General features: G+C 38.0%; 1 protein-coding gene across 2 annotated transcripts; it reads right to left on the bottom strand.

Annotated features, from left to right (window-relative positions):
• Window positions 1-1,701: 1,701 nt before the first annotated feature.
• Window positions 1,702-9,380, bottom strand: LOC149923476 (chymotrypsin-like protease CTRL-1). Of its 2 annotated transcripts, none has more exons than XM_090160972.1 (9): window positions 9,309-9,380; window positions 7,744-7,937; window positions 5,717-5,948; window positions 4,472-4,594; window positions 4,196-4,403; window positions 2,928-3,057; window positions 2,725-2,860; window positions 2,519-2,661; window positions 1,702-1,996 (listed from the first exon to the last, which is right to left on the bottom strand). In XM_090160972.1, the coding sequence occupies exons 1-9, from the start codon at window positions 9,358-9,360 to the stop codon at window positions 1,811-1,813; spliced, it is 1,404 nt and encodes a 467-aa protein (XP_090017098.1). In that variant the 5' UTR covers window positions 9,361-9,380; the 3' UTR covers window positions 1,702-1,810. The 2 variants fall into 2 exon arrangements, with proteins under 2 accessions (XP_090017098.1, XP_090017097.1); XM_090160971.1 differs by lacking the exon at window positions 9,309-9,380 and adding an exon at window positions 9,065-9,193.
• Between the last annotated feature and the right edge of the window lie 6,222 nt (window positions 9,381-15,602).

The raw sequence follows: 15,602 nt of genomic DNA, 5'->3' as shown, positions 1-15,602 counted from the left end.
TAATCACGGACAGCGTTGCCAACCGTACTCTAATTATAGTACATTTCGATAAAATTAACTTTCGATTTTCTTCGTTTCCAATCTGTTATATTACTCTCAGTAGGCTAAAAATGGAAATATCAAATCCTATTTTACAAACTAGTAACTAAAAATATTGAGGGTTATAATAGGCACCGTTTCAAAAATTTAGAGGCCCCCAAAGTAGGCCTACAGTTTTTCAACGTAGGCACGTGCCTACTTGTGCCTATTGCTGGCGGGGAGCATGCCCACACAAGGAGAACGCAACCCGTCAAAGTCGTGGATTTTCTTGTGTACGTTTTTCATTGGCTGCCAGCTGCCGTCGGAAGGGGATAATTCGGAAATTGTCTCCCCACCCCCGCCCGTAAAACGTTCAGCGTAAAGGCTCGTGACGCTCGTCCAATGAAATTCGTACACAACCCTTCGTTAGCGTGTTTAAAGGCTAGCTGCGTTCTCCTTGTTTTTGTTGCTCCTAGGTGGCATGAAGGGCTTGCCACCACTCTAGTACGCATTGTAGGCCGGCCGCCTTTTTAAGGCATTATAAGCCGCTAGATGACTTGGACTATTATTAATGCAATTTCCATGGGCGTAGCGAATAATCTTTTTTGATGGGGAAATACTGCACTGGTCTTAAAATGTAGTGTATAAGCTATGTAAAAAGAGACTCATCACATGTCTTTCGAAGTATTTTATTCATACTATTCGTGTGTATTTAAAAAGCACAGTATTTTATTCTTGCTCGTACAATCGAACGTCTCTTAGGATTTTGAGCGGCTTTAGCGAACTTTTCCTTGAGGCATTTCTGTAAAACAGAATGTTACGAATTAGAAGGCATACTAATTATCCAGTTAGTATTAAAACTAGATGTCACGGGCATTTAAGTACACACAATCCCCCCGATTTATTAAATATATTTAAAATATTAAATTTAATTTAAATTTTCAATTATCTTGCCTGAATTAATGGCTTCAAAAGTCGCTTGATGACTTATGCCTAAAGTGGTGCCTTGGGTATTAGCCTAGCTGATTATTATTATTTATTTATTTATTTATTAACTTAATAAAGCCAAGAGGAAATTTATCGAAAAAAAATAATTTTTCGAGTTACCTGGTTTTGGAAATAAGGTAGCGAACCGCAAACAGCTTAATTTAAATTATTTTTTAGGCAAACTGAATTTTTCGAGTTGACTGGTTTTCGAAATAAGGTACGAACGCGTTGAACTCACTCAATGTTTTTGGAGTTAGATGGCACCTGTATCAATTGGTACGAAATTAATATATCACAATAGAGTAGTAGCACTTCGTAGCTTTGGCCATGGCCGCCATTGTGGGCGCGAATTTTTTATGAATAGGAAAAAGGATGGGTGATTAGCACTAAATAACAATATAATTTCCAATAAAGGCGGTCTTAATTAAAAAATTATGTATATTTAAAGTCGAATATCACCTAAAATCATTAAAATGGGAAAATGGCCCCCTTGTGGTCCCCGAACTCCAAAATTCTTTTCAGGCTACCGAGGGCATGATATTCCCTTTCGATTAAGATATCCCTGGCCCTTCTAAGCCTAATTCTTGGAGAGTTATGTGGAATACGGTAAATTCCACGAGAATTGTGTTACAAACGAACCGTCAATAACATAAATGTAACTTTTGCAGTGCATCGGAAAATAGCGAAAACTACGAAAACGATTATATAATTTTATTAAAGGTAGAATTTATATTTTGATGTTGTATTAGTGTTCTCCAAAAGCTAGGGGCTGTCCATCAACTTGTTACATTAATAACTAATAAACTTATAAACATTTCATATCTAATTCTTCCGCGATTTGTTGCTCTTGAATCCATTTTAAATGCGCCGCAACTTTAGTGACGATATACGGATGGTCATTGACACCACAGGTTTCCGGTCCCCAAGACACCAATCCCCGCAGAACCCAGGCGTCCTGGTATTTATTCACAGCGGGTCCACCGCTGTCTCCCTAATGAAAATAAACTTACAACCAGGAAATTATATACTTCTACACTTGGAATGTCCAGGACCGATTGCTACCGCGCTGCCAATGCAAGGGGATAATTTTTAAAATTGGTTGGCTGACAGCGGCCGCTAATAATCTGGGGCCGCGGAAAAGTAGAATACACTCAATCGGAAAGTAGACTTACCAGAAAATGCATTTAAGAACAATCGATTCGCCCTTACACTGAAGTTCTTGGATAATTCAAAATATTATTCACGGAATTGTTCTAGTTCCTCATAAATTCATGTATTTAGATGGTTAAAAAGACCAAAAGAGACAAGTGAACTTCTATTGCAGTAAAGGCTTAACGTCGATTTTCTAGCAATTACAACTTGCCACGGCGCGAGTGATGCTCTTAGGTGTAAACTACGGCCGTTTCTATGGAAATAATCGCAGCCCCCCCAATCTTATACTTAGACATTCCACGTGTATACTTAATTTGTTGTTACAACTATTTAACTTTAGGTCAAATAGTTTAATAATTACGAAGCATGGCGAAGAATGTCCCTTAGAAGCCCCCAAGCAAATAGTCTGTTCGTCAACAGGGATCGGCGTAGGCATCGAGACGCAAAAAGTTCTGTTCAGAACCGTTACTTGAACTTGTTTCAGTGATTCATGTCCACCAGTACCTACTCAAGTTACAAAGCTAAATAGACCCGTTCATTTAATGCGTTTAAACGATATTATCTTACCATAAGTGCGACCCCAGCCGGTAACGTGTACCAGGGTCCCTGGTTGTACTTCTTCTCCCGTCCGCGGTAGACATACTGGTTGGATGATAGAGGTGAAACTAACGGGGGCATTCAATTTTATCAACCCAATATCATTCTGCAAGTATTTTACGTAATGGAAATTATTCTAAAATAAATTAAATTTATTAACTTAATCGCCGTACCTTCATCAAAGAGCTGGTGTAGTTCTGATGCGAACATTTAATAGCGGCGTAGCGGACAACTTCACCGTCGTCTTCCCGGTAGCGGTGATAGCTGCCCAACACTATTTTTAATTGGCCGAGTGACACTGTTCTGAATTCATAAAATTATCAAAATGCAAATATAAAACACTAACTAACTGCGTCGCTGCGAATAATAGTTTATTAAATGAAGTATATCTTACTAGAAAAGTATTGATCTAGGACGTGAAAGCGAAATATGCGCCATTGAAGGCTTGAAGGACTTTTCAATGGGAGTGGGATATTTAATTATGGGTACGTTCAATAGGGAGAGTTTCGTTTGGCTGACTTCTCAATTGGCCGACCACAAAATACACGTTACGCCGACTGTCCATTTGGCCGACTGAGAAGTTGGCCAAATGAACTGCTCATTTGGCGGTTGGACGATACTAGGTGCGTTTGGCTAGGTACTGTCCTCTAGGTCGCGTTTTAGAAGGCCCAGCTTGGTTATAAAGAACGGGGCTGGTGGGACGCCGTCAGGCGCCAATACTTAGAATTCACTGCCCGTTCTATAAGTCAACCTAACACCAAAAGTAGCATAAGACCCAAAAGTGTGTCAGAAAGGTATAGTAGTTAATGAGAGTTTGTCGCAAAGTAAAAAAGGGAAACGAAATGGGGTCGGAAAATACGTCATCAAAATTGAGGTACTCCAGCGCCACCGAGTGAGGTGTTTTAGAACGTATGTCTACGGCTCATTTATCCGACTGAGTAAAAAAACAAGTATACAGTGATTTCAGTATCACGTGACACGACGTCACCTATGTTTTTTCCCATAGAGAAAAAATCCCGCACAGAATGGCGGCCATAGCCAAAGCTACGAACTGAAACTACTCTATATTGAAAAGTCGGTGGAAGCTAGGAGCAACAAACACAAGGAGAACGCAGTTAGCCTTTTAACACGCTAACGAAGGGTTGTGTACGAATTTCATTGGACGAGCGTCACGAGCCTTTACGCTGAACGTTTTACGGGCGGGGGGAAGACAATTTCCTAATTTTCCCCTTCCGACGGCAGCAGGCGCTAAAGCGTCTAGCCAATGAAAATTGTACGCAAGAAAATGCACTACTTTTGACGGGTTGCGTTATCCTTGTGTGGGGTGTTGTGTTTGTTGCTCCTAGGTGGAAGCCTTCGAAGGAACACATTTCAATAGAATAACATTAGAAGATGGATACTTCTCATTTAAGATATATTATAAACTTCCGGTATTACGAACTCTAAGCAATGCGCTGCCGTCACAACCCATTGACTGTTGATCAGCACGCCACCGCAAAAGTGTCCACTTGGATAGCTGAAGGAATTCTGCAAGCTAACTTGCCACGGCCAGCTACCAGGTATGGCGATTTTACCGCCCACAATCCTATCGTTGTCGTTGCCCTCGTCGGGAGCGATTGGAGCAGAGCCGCACTTGCCAGTAATGAGGTCTTCAAAAAAACGTTTGTGTTGGTTGGAAAATGGCGGTCGCGTTGAATGAAGTCGAGTACAGGCTTACCACCGGAGCAACCTTCTTCGTCGGAACCATCTCCGCAATCGTCTACTCGGTCACATTTCCGATCGGAAGTGAGACAAACCCGGTTCCGGCACATGAATTGCCCCGCTTCCGGATCGCAAGGATCTGAAGAGAGAGGCAGTTTTTGTTATAAACAGGTTAATCTCGATCAAACGGGTACGGAAAACAGTCTGCGCGCGTTAAAGCTGCGTCTAAAATCCCCACACGTTATTCCTTCACGTTCTCCAGCGTTTTCTTAAAGGGAGTATAACACAAGCAGGGAAGGTCAAGCTTCCGTATTTATTTACTCGTGGCGCGACAGTCTAGAACGTAGTAGATCTTACCTGTTAGGGTTATTCTCCCTTTAACCAACAGTTCATCAATATAGGAATATTCAACTGCCGGTTCGTCGTAGATTGCAACGTTCTGTTACAATTCTAGGCTATGAAGCTAATTTTTAATAAAAATAAATATTTATTTTACCGTTGCGCTACCTAACCTGCAAGGATGAAACTAAAGCCACGGTCACGCTTGAGCTTAAAACCCAGTTTAGATCGGTTTGAAGGCCAGTTTTGACCGCTGACGATAATTCCTGGTTCACACTTGCGAAATCGCTTCACCCCGGTTCGCTTATAGCCAAGGCTTAACTTCATTACAAATTATGACCAGAATTTTGAAAATACTAAAATGTATCCCAAAACAATTAGTTAATCATGTTTACTATGCATACAGTAATATTATTTGACACTATTTAGAATTTTGTTCCCATTATTTTGGAAAATATGAGCAATTTTACTTCCCCGCCTTGTCGTTTTGAAACTTGAAAGCGATTTTGAGCGAACCGACTTGGACGAGTTGCTTCCCGAACCAACACGAAACGATTTTTTAACGAATACTAGTTATCTAAAACGAATCGATTTTAGGGATTACAAAGTAAGAGCTAGCCGTAAGTCTAACTCCATTTAAATTCACCGTCCGCTTATTTTAATATTTCCAATTTTTAACGATGGCGTTTCGTATTGGCATACTCGTAATCTACAGACCAAGGTTGCCCCAATGTGCCATCTTGACCCAGGGTTGCTATCTCTAGCTTAAAAAGATTTAATTCGAAAATATAATAGTCTTATACTTCAAAAAAACACTGCTTTAAATTTGCCGATTTCGAAATCGAAAATGGCGATCTCGGCTTTCAAAATGGCTACTTATTACCATAGACATCAACAATTAGTCTGAGAAGTAAGGACGTACGTTTGCTGGTAATTTGATATTCTATTTCAAAACCGTCGTACTCCAAGAAGTCATCCGTCAAGAGATTGACCCAAAATGGCAAAGACGTCGACAAGGTGATCGGCCGTGGAAGGGGATCTCCAAACCCACAAAATCGCTCGTAGGTGTCAGCCACGTCGTAAATTTCAATCCTATCTTTATCGCAGTTATTGCTCAATTCCATTTCCAAACGCAGAAATTTGAAAGTTACGAACTGAAATAGTTAAAAAATTCGTGAGGAAATAATACTTTAGAAATCCCAATCAAGAATGTATTTATTTATTCATAAAGATAATGATTACGCTAAGACAATTCTTGGACATTATGGCTGCTTCCTATCGCTGATTGGACTTTTGTTTAGGGGGAAAGAATATTACTGTTAGCATAAGTTACATAATATGGTTTAATACCCCTAAGTATGACACTTGAAGCCTTACTCATACATTTTATCTTACTACATCCTTTCTTCGCCAAAGATAAATCAGTAAAACGACTAGCAACTCTGTAACCCGGAAGTTTAACACTCTTTGTTATTTGAATTTTTCTATTGGTCATCGAAAGGGAGTCAGAGTTCAAATTCAGCCAATCGTATAGTACTCTAAAAAATTTCGTCTATCGCGCCACCATAGTGTTGCCAAAGAGCACGCGGCGAAAACGAAATTAGCGCGGCTAAATACGCCTTAAGCCTAAAAATGGTGGAATTCAAAATCACGCGCCAAAATCTCGGAATATCACGTAACCTTAAGTTGGGTTAGATTAGTTCGTGGCGCGGCTACCGAGTGACGCTATTTCGAAAAAACTTTAGCGTCACGGTGGAGAAAGGATTTTCCCAATGTGATACTTAGGGGTATTATGTTACTTATGCTGTTAGATCATGAGGATGATTGGGGCGTCTCAATATAGTGATTATCCATAAGTTGAAATAAATATATTAATACCTAAAAATATGGGATGGAATAGTGCTTTAACTCCACCCAAAAATAAAACGCAAACCGTGTCGGTAGTCTACCAGATATGTATAAAAACATATCCCTTTAAAAGCTTTCTCGGCTCTAGAAATTCAAATGAGAAACGACCACTAAGGGTGCTGTGGGATTCGCGACGCCAACGACAATTTTGTACGAGCGTAAGTAACATACTAGACTTAAGTATGACACTGAACGGTTTAGGATAAATACAGTTTGTCGCGGAGCTATGGCGTAATCGGAAATGTCGAAGATTAAACTTGTAGCTCCCTACTTATCTCTTGGTTGGACAAATACCAAAAGTAGCATAAGACCCAAAAGTGTGTCAGAACGGTACAGTAGTTAATGAGAGTTTGTCACAAAGTAAAACAGGGAAACGAAAGGGGGGGGGGGGGTCGGAAAATACGTCATCGAAATCGAGGTACTTCAGCGAAGAGAAAATCGCACCAGACTGAAGACTAAATATAAAGTTGCTAGTACTATTCCAACTAGTAGGTTCTATAGTCTATAGTGTGACTAAGTCTCACTAGAAATTTTAATAGGCGCGAAGGTACAGCTGACACACTTTTGGGTCTTATGCTACTGTTGCAAATACTAATCAAAGCGCCTCCAATTTGAAAATAATAATAATAATAATAATAATAATAATAATAATAATAATAATAATAATAATAATAATAATAATAATAATAATAATAATAATAATAATTTAATAATATTAAATATAATAATTTTATGTTCCGATTCATTAATTCATTATTATTTTAGCAAAATAAGAGTTATTTTTAATTTGGAAAGCCTTTCAATTTTCAATTGAAAGCTTGGCTGATTCGTCAAGCAAGGTTATCTGGCAGTTCCAAAAACTAACGGGGTGTTTTTAGTCCTTAGCCACGCAATGATTTACATCTTCATTGTCGAAACGGAGTATAAGTAAAAATATTAGCGTTGTTAGAATAGCAAGTCTCGTACTTCTGTCTATTATGTTACTTACGCAACGAGATAAGAGAGTGTGGGAAAGACAACTCGATTCGTAGTGGTTATTACTTTGTCCGGAGGAACGTCGGATTCCCAAACGCAGAACGCGTTGCTCGGGTAACTTCCGATCTGACTTCCGGCGACTTCCGCTCCATTTGCATCCAGCAGACGGAGCGAAGAGCTCCTCAGTACGCCACGCGTTCCATTTATCACTTGAGTCACGGCGCATTCATAGTCCGTCACGGGAGAGGAAGACGTCCAAGCTGAAACGCGAAAAATACAATTTGAAGTAGCGTATCTTTACTAATTATCCATCCTGTTCTGGAGTTTGGACGCAACATTTACACCTTTATTCAGGGCCGTGCTTAGAGGTCTCGCGGCCCCGGGCGAAATGCATGGGCGAAACTGACAGTGTAGCGGCCCTCCGGTAAATACATCCTTTTGGTAAAATTTTAGCGGCCCTGGGCGACCGCCCGGCTCTCCACCCCCTAAGCACGGCCCTGCCTTTATTAGTACATTCGTAGGGCATGAAAGGGGGCGTTTGCCCCTCTGCGGCCGCAAATATTTGGGATGTAACTAATTTAAGATATATTAGGTAAATTTTGCCTTCGATACACTGTGCTGGCGTTAGGGGCATGCCAGATATTTTAAAGGGGCCCAAATCCCACCAAGGGATTCCACAAAAATAAAATTAGCGAAAACTTTCGAGTTACATTTCTTACTGCGAGCGTAGAAATAAAAGATTTAAGGATCAATTATCCTATTTTGCTAGCTTTAAAGGGAGTATAACCCCTCTGGTTTGGTAGGGTGTGCTTAGACTATACCATGTAGCTTCCACAAGCCTTCCTAGCGAGGGCCGGCAAGGAGTTAGTTCGATCGGGTTTTAGGCGCTAATTTCGAAAAAGGTTATACACCCTAACTAAATTAACTCCTACTAGACAGTAACAGGACGCGAAAATGGTACCAAGGCCCGTTCGCGGCGCGATAATTCGAAAACGCAAAAAACGTGAATTAATAATTTAAACGCACGAAATTAATAGAAACAACTACAGTACTTAGTAGACGGAATGTTTAGACACTCTAAAAACACAAACACCGCAATGACAGTGCTGAAAAACTAGAAAATCAGCTAAAAATAGTGGAGGAAACATTTACCACAAACCCAAAAAGGCGCCGTTCATTAACCGCAACGATCTCTATAGCTGTCGAATCAGAAACGCTGTCAACTCTTTACGTCACTTCAACCACGCCTACCCGACAAATTCCAAAAGTTGCTTTTCAATCGTAATTTGTACTTAAATTTTAATTAATTATTTAAATTTATTTTCAAGAAAATAAATTTAGTTAATAGTGCGTGTTGGTAGACGACTTTTCAATTTAAATACTTCACCCTTTAAGTTAGATTTCCATAAGTTGCTCGAGAAAGGTTCGCCAGATGGAATTTTCAACAAACAACAGACCCTCATCGGCAGAAACTGAGCTGTTTTAATGTTTTAAGAGTTTTTGGAAACCTATAGTAGAAATATTAGGTCGAAACATTTTTCCGAAATAAAATTTTTAAAAACCACAGTGCGATCATCCAAAACAAGACAGATAAATTCAACTTGAAAATACGTAACAAACTCTGTAATAACTTGAAATTAGGAGCGGCCAAATAATCCAACAGATCTCTTTAGTAATCCTCATTGTTATTAATTAAAGCAAATCTTCGCGAAAAGTTAAAAAGATAAAAAAAAACAGGGTACCGGGTTTGATAAGTAATAACGTTTGATTTCTTGAGAAAAAAACCAGCTGTACACGGAGTTGGAATGACAAGCGAAATTGACAAAACATTTACAATAAAGAGGGCTGTGCGATTAGTGGTTTTAGGCAATCGAGTCGATTATCGAGTAATATTGAAGTCGAGTCGAGTAATCGAGTATTTGATTAAGGGGAAACTTTCTCTTATTCGAGTCGAGTAACTAAAAAAAACCCCGAGTAATATTTTTAATGACTCGGGTTATCGAGTACTTGATTTGGAACTGGTTTTATTCAAGTAATTAGGAAATTAAATTTAAAAGGAGTATAAAGTAACTTTCAATGCTGAAAAATATTCCTTTAGTTTAAATGAACCACAGTTTCCACAACTATGTAGGAACCGTTTATTGCCCCCCAAAAAGTTTAGAGAGCAGCTTATTCGAGAAATTGTGTACCCGAATTTGCAATTTTTTGGTACTCGGTAGTCGACGAGTATTCTACAACTACTTATTCAAAAAAGGCCGAGTACTCGATGATGTTCGAGTACTCGCACAGCCATACTGTATTTTCAACAAGCTTTCCCGCCTGCCCTGATAGACCTGGCTCACCATCCTGCTCATGCTCGAAAAGCAAGCTTCTTCCCGGTGGTCTCATCAGAATGCTCTACGCCAGCGTCCACAAACAGTAATGCTACAACCTTTTTACTTATATTTAATTTGAAAAAGACGGCATCATAAATTACCGTATTATAACTTTTATTCTAATTATTGCCTTTTTCATATTATAAAAAGGGGAGAATTCTTGTTCGGAATTCGTACTTTCAAAATCCGTAACGAAACACGTGCCGTACACCGCGAGGGTTTGTTTGTATTATCATTTCCAATTGCCGCGATGGGCCGCTAGGTGGTGACTGGTGAGGGGAACAGGTATATTTCTTTTCAGTGGAAGATAATTGTCCTAAGCAAAGCTATTAATTTGTCCATGCTCTGATCGTTTCAAGTTATTATCCTTCAGTTGAAATAAATTCATTCTTGGTCCTACTATCTGCAACATTTTATCAACAAGACTTTCACTGATCGAATACCCTCTTTTATTGAATTTGAACCATCCATTCAAGTTAGAGCCACAGAAATAACTCGGTAACAAGATAGCCCTGTATATATGATCTGTGAGACACTACAGGCCTACCGAAAAAAGATTATATCGAATCAATATTCTGTCATCACCTCCGTACATAGTTAGCATAAAGATACCTAACGGCTAACGCGGCAACGTAATTGACTGTTGTAATTTGGTCTGTTTAGCAGAATTTTTTGAATCTGGCTACACGTAACATTTGTAGTACAGAAAAATTGACACTTATCTCTTAAAATGATGTAATATACTTTTGATAGTAGAAACCAATGTTTCGATCTAGCGAAAAATACGTAAAGAATATACCGATAAGATAAAGCGTCTACAAGAGAAACTAAAAAAGAAAGGTAACTTAATTTGGGAGATAACCAAGTTACCAACGCACTTTCTTCTCCGCGGGTCCTTACAGTTGGCAGGAAACTAAGCCATTTAGATAGACAATGATTTGTAGCTTCTTTGTATAGGGTATTTTTGCAGTATCACACTGAAATGGGACTGTTAAAGAAACACCAATGAAACTATATAGACTTTTGTTTCGATCCAAAAAGTGAGCGTCTACATTTTGAACTAAACAAGATTTGAAACTCTCTTTCATGCTAGATTGTTAGAAAGCGCTAAATTTATTTTGCACCTAGTTACGGCAAGAAAAATAATATCATCTCAGTAATTGTAATAAACTGTAATTTTTAATTTGGCACTTATTTCTTAATCTTTATCGGAATTTTAATTTTAAATAAACCCAAGTATAACTATTAAATATTCCTCTTAAAATATCGATTGGTTTTCGGAAGGTACTCCCGTCATGTAGGTTATATACTAGAAACATTAACTAATTAATGTATACGCATTAATTAATCCTTGCTAGAAATCAGCCTAATCTCTTAAGAACCGGAAAGATCCGATAGGATTATGTTGGAGGAAAACAGATTCGAAAATTACAACTTTCAATAGGTGTATCCATAAAATAAGACAATAAAAAGTATAAAATGTTTTTCACGGCGTCACGAGCTTAAGCTTTTTAGAACTTTCGCACGTGGACTTCGAATTCCAAAATCTTTATCGACTCGAGCGCTCTCCACCTTCAATAACTATAGCCATATGTAACATAATTACTCATAAGTATGCCTCTGTATAATATTTACATTGAAAAAAATTCAATGAGACCTTGTTTCACGCGGAACATACATTGAGCGGACCCAAAAATGGAAAAATGCTTATAATCCTTGCGCTATTGAAAAGGTTACCATGGAAATGAAATCATGTGATCGCGAGGCACGAGCTAAACTTGACATGGGCCAAGCCAGAAACGTGCGAGGAATTCTCACTAACTTCCGTTTCCCATCAGTAAAGTTTATGACGCATATGTCGTCACGGAGTTGTAATTGACGTAATTTACGTCATATCCCGTGAACAAGGTTTCATTAACGAAACGAGTGATAATGTTACATATGCTATAGCTAATGACGTAGAAAAACATTTACACGTGACCTCCCGTATTTTAAAGAAACGCCTATTAGTTCCAACCGATACTCGAATAACAGAAACGAGAAAATAGTTACAATTGATCAGATGATCTGCGTTTACACTCAGATATTATCAAATCAGTTGCCAAAATGCAAACCAGATAGTTTCAATCTAAAACTAATCGGAATTCATCTTAAAACGACAGAGGAAAGGTGAGCAATTTTCAGATGCCTCACATGCAGTTATCGAATAAATACCTTTAAAAATTAACGTTTATTTTAATTGGCTCTCCTCGAGATTATATATACAGGGTGTCCACAGAAAAACGAAAAATGATAAATAACCTTCAATTTATCGGCTTCTGATTGCTCTAATTTGGTAAAATCAACGTTATTTGAACTAATAATATGGCGAGCAACAACTTTCTAATTGGAACCAAATCCATAAACCCTACGGTTCTCGAGATGGTTTTTGAATGACCTTGAATACATGGTTCAAGGTCATTAAATTTTACACTAGTAAATGTACTCTGCACGACGAATGTTCCATAGAAATTTTAAATAAAAAAATAACGTTTTTCAGTTATTTATAATTTTTTGTTTTTTAGTGAGCACCCTGTATACTAAACGTATAAGTTAGGTAACTGTTTAGCCATCTGAATCTGCTGAGACGAATTACAGCAGATTAGTTCAGATCGGTAACTTGGGATAATGAATCAGATTCAATTGAAGACCAGATTGTTGGGTGGCGGGAATATAAAAGATTAACCTGATCTAACTAACTGATTATCTTCAGATATCTGAAAATTAGGACCTGAATAACCTAATTAGTTGCCTTCAATCACCTATTACTCTCACAATACTAACATTTAGCCCAGGGCCGTCTTTACGTGATTGGGGGCCCCTGGGCAAAGCGATACGCGGGGCCCCTAATAATTCCAGACAATTTCTTAAAGGCCTAGGTTTTTTTCTGCCTGTCCCCCTTTAAATTAACTTATTGGAGCACAAATACCCCGGTGGTAGGCCAACCGCTGAACATGTTGGCCTAATTTAAAGGGGGGCAGGCAGAAGAAAAACTAGGCTTTGAACCTCCAATGCAAAGTCCATCGTCGCCCTAATCTTCAAATATTGGTTCAAATAAAAAAATGCGACGGTCTACACCGTCTATATCACGAAAAGACATGTTTTAGATAGTTTAAAAATTTGTAAAATGTAAATAGACAATACTAATATTTAAAAAATGTGGAAAACAATATTTGTAAGATTCATCTTTTTCACCTTACAAAAGTTGAAAATGGGGCCCTCCAGAATCTTGGGGCCCTAGGGCAGTGCCCTATTTGCCCAATGGGAAAGACGGCACTGATTTAGCCTCAAACAGTCTATAGCAAAGTTCACATTCCAAACTCAGTAGTAGACACAGTCAGGGCCGGACTTAGAGATCCTCGGCCCATAGGCAGATAAAGAGTCTGGGCCCCCTTTTCACGCTCTGCATTTACTCTTATCCCTGGAACTAGGCTGTGCCTGAATTTCCCTAATTCAGCGTAGAAGTCTGAGCTCTACGGTTATATTACTAAATAAAAGCTCTTAACAATCGTCGACTAAATACGCGATAATTATGCAACATTTCGATTTAAGGCTGCGTCCGTAAACTGCCAGGCAGAAATTTTGGTAATTTTAAAACAAAATCTTCTACCTAGGAATTTATCCAATATAAATTTCGATTGATATTATAGATTTATGACTTCGAATACAGTAATTACGGTCACTGGAAGGCCCCTTAAAAGGATGGGCCTCTAGGCCACGGCCTAGGTTGGCCTAGACGGAAATACGGCACTGGACACAGTAACCTGGAGATTGACCTTTATGGTCGCTGTGTCAAAGACAAGGTTATAAAGCGAAGATCAATTTATGGGGCACATGGTACTAAAGGGAATTTGAGCGGTAATTAAACGCCGTTTTGAGGCTCTCTTGTTACCGGGCAACGGAAGATAACTCCTAATTTCAGAACAGAATTATTGATTCGAAAGAGCTATTTTCATCGCCGTAGCCAAGGAACGCCACCAAATTCGACAAATGTTAAGAGCAAATGCCACCAAATAATTGCGTCTCGCATTAATTAGTTAATTATACAAGCTAGGATATATATACCCTTAGAGATTTGAAACTAATTGATTGATTTTGGTCTCCGTATATTAATTTTGAATCAAATTCTTGTAGACTAATCTTATTTTCTAAGGGAGATAAGTTTACAATGTATCCCTTACCATAACAGTATCCGTCTACGACGAAAGAATGAAACATGCACATTTGCAGGTTCAAAACAGTTTTCAATGGGAGCTAATTTCCCTCCAAACCGCATCAGGGCTGAAAATTGTACGCTTGTATTCTTCCGCCTAAGGATAATATGTAAAAATTACATTGCCTAAATGATTTTACTTATCAATAAATCACATTTTCTCCATGTATATCAATAAATCACATTTTCACCATGTATATCAATAAATCACATTTTCTTGATGTATATCAATAAATCACATTTTCTCCATGTATATCAATAAATCACATTTTCTTGATGTATATCAATAAATCACATTTTCTCCATGTATATCAATAAATCACATTTTCTCCGTGTATATCAATAAATTACATTTTATCCATGTATATCAATAAATCACATTTTCTCCATGTATATCAATAAATCACATTTTCTTGATGTATATCAATAAATCAAATTTTCTCCATGTATATCAATAAATCACATTTCCTCGATGTATATGAATAAATCACAATTTCTCGATGTATATCAATAAATCACATTTTCTCGATGTATATTAATAAATCACAATTTCTCGATGTATATCAATAAATCACATTTTCTCGATGTATATTAATAAATCACAATTTCTCGATGTATATCAATAAATCACATTTTCTCGAAGTAATAGTTTTAGAACTTCACTATAATATATATTTCGCCACCCGCGAATGGAAATGTTTCAACCGAAATCATTAGCAGAATATAAAGGTGTAGACTTATTTTATAAGACAAATCTTATATGCTTTTGTAATAAGTATCTTGGATGAACTAATATTTGTGTCTCTAAGGTAGCCTCCATCCAAAGGTCAAAATATCAACTTCATTAGACGCTGACTATTTAATCCGCTATATAAATATTACTGACTCGTTTACCATTATTAGTTGACTAACTATACAGTGATTACGTAATAGTATTAACACAATTACCATAATTATAAGTATGAGACTGCATCTTGTTTTAATTCTAATTTTCTAGCCGAACATATTTTCAACACTGACCCAGCCCTGACTTGGACTGGCAACTGAGCTGAGTAGTATATTATCGTTCTTGGTACAAAAACGCGTTCACACTAGACACTTTGGAAACATTTCAAAACGGTTTCGGTGTCAACTGTATTAATAGGCATACGATAATTACATTCTACACCAAAATTTTGCAATTTGAACTTTCTCGACCGTTTAAAACCGTTTCCAAAGTGTCTAGTGTGAACGCGTCTGGGGAATATTTAGACACTACGAGCGAATTCGGTAAAAATATTTGATTATTGTTGTCCTTT

This window comes from Leiobunum rupestre, chromosome 10 (assembly GCF_980474605.1).
Source record: "Leiobunum rupestre chromosome 10, qqLeiRupe1.1.hap1, whole genome shotgun sequence".
Taxonomy (NCBI): Eukaryota; Metazoa; Arthropoda; class Arachnida; order Opiliones; family Sclerosomatidae; genus Leiobunum; species Leiobunum rupestre.
The sequence above is the reverse complement of the archived record's forward strand: the minus strand, read 5'-3'. Positions and strand labels throughout refer to the sequence as shown.